At 39.7% G+C, this 10,725-nt stretch overlaps 1 protein-coding gene across 1 annotated transcript; it reads left to right on the top strand.

Moving 5' to 3' along the window:
- The first annotated feature begins 390 nt into the window (after positions 1-390).
- On the top strand, positions 391-9,720 carry ints7 (integrator complex subunit 7). Its single transcript, XM_044049946.1, has 20 exons — positions 391-573; positions 1,129-1,258; positions 1,747-1,893; positions 2,039-2,176; positions 2,265-2,311; positions 2,420-2,619; positions 2,793-2,915; positions 2,990-3,107; positions 3,199-3,333; positions 3,446-3,543; positions 4,109-4,348; positions 4,643-4,780; positions 4,877-5,083; positions 5,701-5,895; positions 6,235-6,338; positions 6,422-6,490; positions 6,886-7,018; positions 7,276-7,374; positions 7,830-8,015; positions 9,248-9,720. The coding sequence occupies exons 1-20, from the start codon at positions 480-482 to the stop codon at positions 9,566-9,568; spliced, it is 2,922 nt and encodes a 973-aa protein (XP_043905881.1). The 5' UTR covers positions 391-479; the 3' UTR covers positions 9,569-9,720.
- The last annotated feature ends 1,005 nt before the right edge of the window (positions 9,721-10,725 follow it).

Genomic DNA, 10,725 nt, shown 5'->3' with positions numbered 1-10,725 from the left:
CGGTTTGAAGCTTTTTTTATGATTAAAACAAGATTTTCAATTGTTTAAACTTCTTAGATATGAATATTTTCTTAATTTCTTTGCTATGGATAACAAAGAAATCATTAAAAGTTAGTCATTTTGGTTTGCGGACAAAGCAAAACATTTGACAACATCATCCTTTCCAGGTTTGACAAACACAGATCAACATTTTTTAAGGTTTTCTGATATTTTATGGACCAAACGATTAATTGATTAGTCGAGAAAATAATCGACAAATTAATCGATTATGAAAATAATCGTTAGCTGCAGCTCTAGTTTTAAGAACATATTTTAAAGTGTCAATGAAGTCTGAACCATGGTGCTTTATTTTTTAACAAAACCGGAAGTGATTGAGCAGTTTCTCTGACGTGACGCGCTATGGCTAATCATCATTGAGACCGGTAGCTAATGGACGCAGCTAAACACACATTTTTTCAAGTAATAGAAATTAAACAATAATGTCACTTTCCACTGCTCGGTCGTTCCTATCAGAAGCGTGTTATGGAGAACAAGAGCTCGACGCCAATTCCGCTCTTATGGAGCTGGATAAAGGTGAGTTAGCACGGAAGCTAACGAGTTAGCAGGCAGCTCTGGGGTTGTAGTCTCATCCTGTGTGTGAGTGTTTTAATTGTACAGCATCCATGTACATTGAAAACATTAACAAATATGGTATTTTTGACTGATAATGTACAAATAGCATCAGAGGGAAATTTGTACTTATGTTTTTATAGTCCTTCACTACAGCCCACAGGTGACCAATGTGCTTTACAAAATGACAGAATTACAGACACAAAGCAATATAAAAACATTGTATTAAAACAGTTTCTTAAACTAAACAAATAAAAAGTGATCTAAAGTATAAAAACTTTTCGAGTCACCACTCTACTGGGTATTAAAAGCCGTTGTGAATAAATATGTTTTTTAGTCTAGACTTGAAGAATAACATAAACAAATAACTGATATGGGCTTTGTTATGATATTAAACCTGTGATTTGCACAATATTGTTCACATCATCCTTCTAACAATCCTGTGTGTGGTGACTTCATCTAACCTGTGAGACGTTGCTGTTTTTGTCTTGACCTGTGAAATGTCTAAACTCCCACCAGGGCTGCGGTCAGGGAAACTGGGCGAGCAGTGTGAGGCTGTGGTGCTTTTCCCCAAACTCTTCCAGAAGTATCCCTTTCCCATCCTCATCAACTCTGCTTTCCTGAAACTAGCAGACATCTTCAGACTTGGGTAAGGAGGCTTCAGAAATGAATAGAATTCAATGGATGTATCCATCGTAGGGCTATTTTTCATGGTGCTATGTTATTTTAAATTTTTAAAAAGGTAATAAATACATTTCAGCAATATCTCATCTCTTTCTTAGTTTGAAGCAGGGTATAGATGTCGCTATTTTGATTGTTTTTCATGTGATAATTTGTAAAATTACTACTGCAAATCAATATGCAATTTCAGTATTTGTCAGACAAATTACAACCAGAGATTATACTCAAGGTGTTCAGTCCTAATACACAGCCACTTCCCTGTGTGTTTTATTTAAACCAAACTTATCAAAAAAAATATATAGTAAGTATATAAGTAAGAACATTTAGTGCATTTATAGTAAGTAATTCTTAGTGACTTATTTTTCTTGTCATCTTTATTAGACTGAGGCTGATGAGACTGGTTTTGGCTGTATTACAGATGTCCTTGTTTATTAAAGGTGTTTTCTTTGATTTCAGGAACAACTTCTTGCGTCTCTGTGTGCTGAAAGTAACTCAACAGAGTGAGAAACACCTGGAGAAGATCCTCAATGTGGATGAATTTGTCAAAAGGGTGTTTTCAGTCATCCATAGCAATGATCCTGTGGCCAGAGCCATCACACTGAGGTGATAACCAAAAAAATAATTAAACAAAAGTTGCACATTTCAGATTAGTTTGTAGTCCTAGATGCATGTGTACTAACAACTTCCCCTTCATTCCAGTGACTGTGTGTAATCTTCCACTTTGTCCTTGTTTTTTCATTTTATTCAGGATGCTTGGAAGTTTGGCCTCCATCATCCCAGAGAGGAAGAATGCCCACCACAGTATTCGTCAGAGTCTGGACTCACATGACAACGTTGAAGTAGAGGCTGCCATATTTGCTGCTGCCAGCTTCTCTGCACAATCAAAGTAAATAAATGCTTTGCCAAAACTAAGCTGAACTGGGAAAAAATATGGGATCACAGGACATTTTTACATTTGTCTGTGTTGTTTTCAGAGACTTTGCAGCTGGGATTTGCAACAAAGTCAGTGAGATGATTCAAGGTAAATCCTTTGTCCAGCCAAAGTTTTGTCCTCAGAATGAATGTGTTGTCATGTTCACTTGTCCTGTGCAGATATAACATTTCTCTGTGATGGGCACCTTTACCTCAGGTTTGGACACTCCAGTGGAACTGAAGCTGAAGTTGATTCCCATGCTGCAGCACATGCACCACGATGCCAGCCTGGCGTCCAGCAGCAGAGAGCTCCTCCAGCAGCTGGTCAACTCTTATCCATCCACCCCCATGGTCATCGTCACCCTGCACACCTTTACCCAGCTGGCTGCCTTCTCCCTCATTGATATCCCTAAGCAGGTGTGGACCACTATACCTATTATAGTGTTTTATCTTGACAAGATGCATAAAAATTCAAACCTTTTATTATTTTGGTGGTAAAAACTTTCAGGAGCACTGTTGTTTGTATTTAACTTTGCCCTCTAGTATCTTTTCAACTTTAAATAAGTGACGATGTTTCTTTATCCATACAGTTACAGCTTCTCCTTCAGTACCTGAAAGACGACCCAAGAAGAGCTGTAAAAAGACTCGCCATTAATGATCTAAAGCTCCTGGCTAAAAAGGCTCCTCATCTCTGGATCAAAGAAAACACTCAGGTAGATTTTTTTTTTTTTGTGATTTGCATTGTTTTCATGTTGTTTTGAAAAAATTAATCCGTTTACATCTGCAGGCTCTGTGTGAGTGTGCCCTGACGAGCCCGTACATCAGCTTGAAGCTGGGGATGTTGGCTGTGCTCTCCACCCTCTCTGGAACAATCGCAATCAAGCAATACTTTAGTAACATGACAGGTAATAGTCAATATATAATCATTTATAAGTGTATTGTGAAAAAAAAACAGTTAAATAACACTGGGCATCTGTGTGTCTTTCACACATTGAGGTGCCTCTTCTGTTCCCCCACGGCACACTGACCTGGTTAAACTGGCACAAGAATGCTGTTACCACAGCAACCTGGCAGTGGCTGCACACGGGGTCATAGTGCTTTCCAACATTGCTATTTCCTGTCCAGAAAATGGTGAGTTACAATGCACAGGATATGGATTACTCTTATTTTAATGGAAGCCATTTCACTTCAGATTCACCCCATGCTTGTGTTGAGCACCCCTGTGTTGTGTTTCTCTTCCAAGATATAATACAGTTGGAGCAGGACACTGTGTTGGCAGTGCAGTCCCTTCTGATGCTTTGCAGTCAGGACAACAGCCCCAGTGCCCAGGCCACACTCAAAGTAAGACATGAAAGCCACAACAGAGTTAATATAGGTTAAATGAATGCATCAGTAATTAGTGACTGAACCCCAAGACCTTTTTACTCTAATTTGAATGTGTTCAGCACACACAGGTCAACTTTGTTTGTTTGTTCTGTCATAAGATAGTAATTGTTTTGGTTTTTTTAATGAGACCTTTGAGACCGTATTTCATTCACACAAAATTCATTTGTGTAGGCAATCTTCTGTAGAAGAATACAAAGTAAACTAAAATATAATTGAAAATAATAGCACATTTTAAATTATGAATAAGGGGAAAGTGCCATACCAGATGTTATTGATTTTAGGCGTCAACGTGGAAATGTAAACTTTGATGAGTGAGCAGCATTCAGGATGCAGTGCTCTGACATTTTGGAGACACAAAAACTGCATTTGCATTTGTGTTATTTGATGCTAAATCAATGATAGGTCTTTAATACGTATTAGACAAATGTGAGCACTGTTTATTCCAAGCAAACTTTTTGCTTCTTGATCTAATATCAACAACAACTCTGCTGCCTACTTCCCTTTTTGTGTCTCCGTCCAGACGGCCCTCACCTCCTTGGTTCAGATGCTGAAAAGTCGACCTCACCTGAGCCAGTCGGCCGTGGAGTTCCTGCTCGGCCAGCTCCACTTATCCTGTGACTCCTCACGTGTTCTCATGTGCCACGCTCTGGCAGCCATCGCCACCCACATGCCTGTACTGGGCGATGGTATGCTGGGAGATCTGGTGGACCTCTACAGAGTGGCCAGTCACTCCTCCACAGACAAGCAGCAAGAACTTCTGGTGAGAGGTTGTTCAAGAGTCACACATGAGCTACCCAGTATATTAAAGCTTTACTGGGTGTCACGGCAGTAAAATGGAGGCTTAAGGTTTAAGCATTAATTGTATTTTATACACTTTTGTAGTGCACAATCATTCAACATGCATAGCCCTGCTTTTAACAGAAACAAACCTCATAACTATCTATTTATTTATTTAGAAATGTCTAATAGTTGTAATATTTCTATGTCATTGCCTTCATGATCAGTATCTGTAACTTTAGATTTGAACCCCTGTCCCACTGTATAAATGCTGCAGGTTTCCTTGGCAACAGTGATTTTTGTTGCCAGCCAGTCGTCTTTGTCAGCTGACGTGAAGACGGTCATCAAGCAGCAGTTGGAAAATGTTGCCAACGGCTGGACGGTGTACTGCATTGCACGGCAAGCCTCACGAATGGTAAACACGTTTTTATTTCTCGGATGAAACGTGGCATCACAAGAAACCATGCACATCCTCAAACGGGATGGTTAAATGCTTATCATTAACCTGCAGGGATGCCACGAGTTCTCCAGCGAGCTGTACCAGAGTCTGAGGACCCGAGTGGCGTCGGAGCACTTCTACTTTTGGCTGAACAGTCTGAAGGAGTTTTCCCAGGCCGAGCAGTGCCTGAGTCACGTGGAGGACGGAGACTACAGTGGAGCCATGAGCGCCATCGCTGAAGCCCTGCGCTCCTACCAGAAGGGCATCGCCTCTCTCACAGTCAGTGAACTGTCAACTTGTCAAAACAAAATCTACTGTAGTTCCTTCTTCTGTAATGACAGGACACTCACAGCAGCTCATATTTCCTGAGTCTGTGGACTCCTGAAGCTGATTTCAAGGCATCTCAAACTGTTAATGATGGTGCAGTTGTGTCTGTCGTTCACACCAGGTGCTTGACTCCTGCTCACCTGCTGTGCAGCTCCTGCTATGTTTTACTTAGACTTTGCCTGTTATAAATGAATAAAATATACTTGTAAATACTTTAAGTATCTCTCTGTACTCAACTAAATACCAGGACTATTCAGTATAAAGCAGTGCATCCATCGAGGTGGCACATATTTCCCTTTGGGAATTGGGGAAATACTAGAGTACTTTTACTTTGAAATGGGAACAGGATGCGTTGTGTTTGTGACATATGCAACAGATATAGATGCTGAAATGTTTATTTTTGCTGTGAGACACAATCTATTCCCAAAAAGACCCTTGTGGCTCACTCATGGCAAACTGCAACTTGGTTCCCGACTTTATCTTGTTAGATCAAACCAAAAAAGGCACCCATAACTGAACTATTTAACTGTGGCGTTTATGTTCACTTACTAATTTATCCCTCCCTGCAGGCTGCCAGCACACCACTGAGCCCGCTCACATTCCAGTGCGACTTCATTAAGCTGCGGATCGACACCCTGCAAGCCCTGTCTCAGCTCATTTGTACCTGCAACAGCCTGAAAACCAGCCCTCCTCCTGCTATTGCCACCACCATCGCCCTCACCTCAGGAAACGAGCTGCAGCGCTGTGGCCGCATCTCACTGCAGGTGAATCACTGAAGAAACACCCTGAGTGGCAGCACTGCAGGGCAGAGATGACTTTTCCACTTAATATAACTTCATTGTAAACTGTAGGTTGTAGTAGACCATTGAATTGCAAGCATAATTTAGTAAATACTTTCTTAGGTTTCCATTAAAACATATCAGTTATTAGAATTTCCAAAGACTCATTTTAATCAACTGCTGTAAAGCAAGGATTGGGATTTAGTTCACAAACATAAACAGTAGGTGGCGCAAAAGGACGTAAAGTTTCTCTGTCTTTGCTGCTTTAACGTAGGTTTCTGTGTGAGATTGTGTTCTCAACCTCTTACTTTGTTTATTTTTCAGATGAATGTGTGCATGGACGAATTCAGAAGTCTCGCAGCGCGCTACGCCGACTTACACCAGTCCTCGTTCGATGCCGACTATGCCACCCTTCGTAACGTGGAGCTGTATCCTTGTTAAGCACGCCTCACGTCACACGTCGTTCACGTTTCCTCTGCTGTGATGAATTTGTCTTTAACTCTCTGTCCAGACAACAACAGAGCTGTTTGCTCATTTCTCATGTGATTGAAGCTTTGATTCTGGATCCACAAGCAGCCAGGTGAGAGTTGTTGTTGTTGTTGTTGTTGTTGTTGTTGTTGTTGTTGTTCCACATCCAAAAAAAACAGACCATTGAGATATGTTTTCATTTGTACACCAGTTTAGGAAAGAAGTTAAAAGTAAAACTTTTACTGGTTTGGCACTTGATAAATGTAGATTATTATGTTATATTGACTGTGTCTGGAACATGATCTCATATAGTTGATCTTGAATTTGTTTAGGAAACTGCTTGTGCTGTTTCCCAGCTAGCACGACGTACACAACACCATAATGAAATTAAATTTGAATTATTTTTTTTATTACTGAAAGTGCTTTGCCGTCGCTCGCGTCCTGTAAAGACCTTCTGCAGGCTGACTTGTGTCCGTAACTGAACTCCCCTCTGTTTCTGTAATGTAGTTTTCAGGAGTACGGCACCTTGGGTACTGTCCAGACAGAGAGTGAATACGAGCGCCGGATGATGTCGGTCTTCAACCATGTGCTGGAGGAAGTGGAGGGCCTCACCAAGAAACACCCCCCAGTTTCACATCTGGTAACACCTGGCAGTCACCTGATTAAATATGCTGAGGATTTACTGCGATAATCTGTCACACGGTGTTAGGTTTTGAATATATATGTGTATGTATATATGTGTGTGTATGTATGTGTGTATATATATATATATATATACATATATACATATATATATATATATATATATATGTGTATATATATATACACATAACTTCTGCAAATCGCTCACAGTATAAAAACTGTAAAAGCATTGTTTGTTTTTTATTGTTTTTGCAGCACACAGGATGTCTTTGTGACGCCGTCATAGCTTTGCTCAAGGTCCCACTGTCCTTCCAGAGGTACTTCTTCCAAAAGCTCCAGTCAACAAGCATTAAGGTACAGAAATTCTTTTTCTATTTTTCTATGGTATCAAAGTTTGTTTAAGAAACATGTGCCTAAGCAACATTTTCATCATTGTGGTCACAGTTATATGACAAACCGTATACAAACACAGAGCTGGCAGTCCTGCTCTCTGTCTCTGTCTTTCTCCATCAGTGATGGAGACTGCTGTTCTTTCTGTTCTTCTCTACTTCATTTCCTCATCTGTAGGAAATTTAAATAAAGTGTGTGTGTTTTTTGTCTAGCCATACTTTTTACTCGTCTTAAAATTCAACCTTATGATGAAGAGTCCCTTTAACTTTCCCTTTCTTCACTACAACACATATGACATATACACAGTTTCTTTAAGTGACGTCATATCTTCGTATTTAGGATTCATTTTATATGGCTGTGTTTGTGTGTGATCATGGAAACTTGTAGTGCTAATCCAGGTGTGTGCTTTGTTTCTCCAGCTTGCCATCTCTCCCTCCCCTCGAACACCGAGTGAGCCGATCCCAGTGCAGAGCAGCCAGCAGCTGACTCTTAAAGTGGAAGGTGTCGTGCAGCACGGTTCCACGCCAGGACTCTTCAGGAAGATCCAGTCTGTCTGCCTCAATGTCACGTCAGTTCTGCAGAGCAAGACGGGGTCTGACTTCAAGGTGTGCATCATTACTGTTTCCTTCATATATAGTAAATGTTTTTAGGAGGCCTTCATATACAGTGAATGGAGACAAAGTATCTAAACATTTTGGATGGCAGGGAGCGCTCCGTGTTTTGGACTAAAGAAGTAGGTCAAAATGGTCATTCTAAAATAAAATGAGCTTTCCATTATCCAGACAAAGTTCCTGAGTCACTCAGTGGAGGATAGGATTATCCTTTTTCTCCATATATGTCAAACAGCAGAGCTGGGCTGAGAGAAAAGCAGCACTAGTGATCCATTGTCTTCTTTCTCTTTCTTTAGTTCTAATGCATTATTTAATCCAGTGAAGCTGCAGCAACTTCATTCATCTCTGCACCTACCAGGTTTTGGTTGCTTAGTAACAACAGGCACAACAGGAGCTCAACCCCAAAAGTGCATTATTAGCATTAGCACAACATTTAAAGTCCAATAAACAAAATGCTCACCAATCCACAACATACAATAAACGATTGTATACATACTTTCACACACACACATAGGTATACATGCATGTGTGCATACATGTATACAAACAGTAAGTAAACTGAGAAGGAATAAAACACAGAAAAAGTATGTTTTAACAGAAAAATTAAACATACAAATAGTTTCCATAATTATAAAGAATTTAGGAGAAACCTTAAAATGCTTTCAATGTTTATTCCACAAACAAAAGATGACTCTTTAATGATTTCTCTGTTATATGGAGCAAACAAAGAACCTATTTAGATTAAGCCGAAAAATCAGAAGTTGTTTTAATTATTACAAAGAAAAAACACTAACCAATGTATCACTCATCATATTGTATTAACTTATGAAAAACTCCATAATCAAATTGCAATCCGAGCATTTTTACATATATTTACAATACTAAAATCACATGAGACAAAGGATTATTTATGTTAAATATTAGTGTTTGGTTTCTAGTCCTTCAAAGTAATTTTCTCCATTTCTCCATATATTTAATTCATAAGACTTTTCCATTAATGTTTAACCTCTGGCTTCTTCCATGCGTCTAAAAGTGTTTTAGACGCTGCTGCACGTGAACGCTGCTTTATACAAAATATTACTCCAGTCTATCAAAGCTTGCTTGAGGCGCTACGAACACAGATGCATCATTTATCCACAGATCAAGCTCTGTAGCCCATTTCTTGCTCTGCATCGAGTTGTTGCTCCTCGATTTAACCCCCGTTATTCTTCTTTTCTACCTCCCAGGTTCCACTCGACACTAAAACTAATGAAATCGAGCAGCGGGTGGAGCCACACAACGACTACTTCAGCACCCAGTTCTTGTTGAATTTCTCCATCTTGGGCACTCACTCCGTCACCGTGGAGGCGTCCGTGGTGGACGAGAGCGGCACTGAGTGGAAGACGGGGCCCAAAACCACAGTGTCGGTCAAGTCCCTCGAGGACCCGTACTCGCAGCAGCTCCGTCATCAGCTGCAGCAGCAGCAGCAGCAGCAGCAGCAGCAGCAGCAGCAGCAGCAGAGTGGAGGCCAGCCTGCTCCTCAGAGGGCAGCATACTCCCGCTTCTAGTCATGTGCTTTGATGCTTCAGCCATTTTGTTTTGTACAAACTGATTATGTACATAATATTTTTGAATGATTAAAAACAGATTTAAGTTTTCTGCTGCTTAATGAGTGTAATTCTTCTTAAATGTGTGAAGGGCACAGACAGTGTGGTCATTTTGAAATCAAGATATGCCTTTTTTCATTTTTGACCTTGAAATGCAAAAAATTACTTTTATTTCCCTTAATGTATTATTTAATCCCATCATACTACATGCACCTAGGACAATTATACTGAATGCCCTTGGATTTTTACTTTTTTCTACATTAAGTGTAGTAACATGAGGGGCCATTGGGGGGCAGACCAAAGTTACTGGTCAGAGGATCTCTACAATCTCTGTGATGTCACTTCAACACCTGGCTGAATCACAGTGGTCAGAATTATCAAATCCCACTTGATGAATGAAAATTCTACAATTAAACATCATCGCAGTGTTCAGTAATTGCATACGGTTTTATTCTCCTAATCTAATTCTCTATCACCTCATAAATAATTTTATTTTAAATTTCAGAATAAAAGTAAGCCTTAAAGGTGAACTCATGTAGCTACACTGTTGACAACAGAATAACACGATTTATGACACGAATTTAATCCGAATATTAATCCACACACAAACAGTACTATGAAGTCATAGGATTAAGTCACAGAATGAGGAAAAAATGGTTTAGTTCAAATCTACTTTAACCATCAGCACCAGACAGCAGGGAGTTTGTTAAGGCCGGCGTCAGCTACATTGGAATTAACTGATACAAGTTAAAATGAGACTTCCGATGAGGATTTTCAAAACAAAAGGATGTTACTGGATCTAAATTGCATTCGTAGATAAAGCTACCCAGCAGATTATTGAAAGTCGTTACAATTCACACAACGTTTTGGATGCTGCAACACTCAAGTATGTATAATTACAATACAAGTGTATTATAATATTATTCGGACTAGGCCATTCTGTATAATGAGAAAATTTCAAAAATAAATAGAAATGTTATGTATGTAAGGAAACTTTTACTTTTGGTACTTTGAGTATGGTTTCATGCAAATTTCTTCTTTTTTGGTATAGTTTACATTTATTTTGTATTTCATACTCCATTATCTTACTGCAGCTACACATGTAAACCCAAAGGATG

Source organism: Solea senegalensis, linkage group LG17, assembly GCF_019176455.1.
Source record: "Solea senegalensis isolate Sse05_10M linkage group LG17, IFAPA_SoseM_1, whole genome shotgun sequence".
Classification (NCBI taxonomy): Eukaryota; Metazoa; Chordata; class Actinopteri; order Pleuronectiformes; family Soleidae; genus Solea; species Solea senegalensis.
Note: the sequence above shows the minus strand (reverse complement) of the source record. Positions and strands in the feature narration are given on the sequence as shown.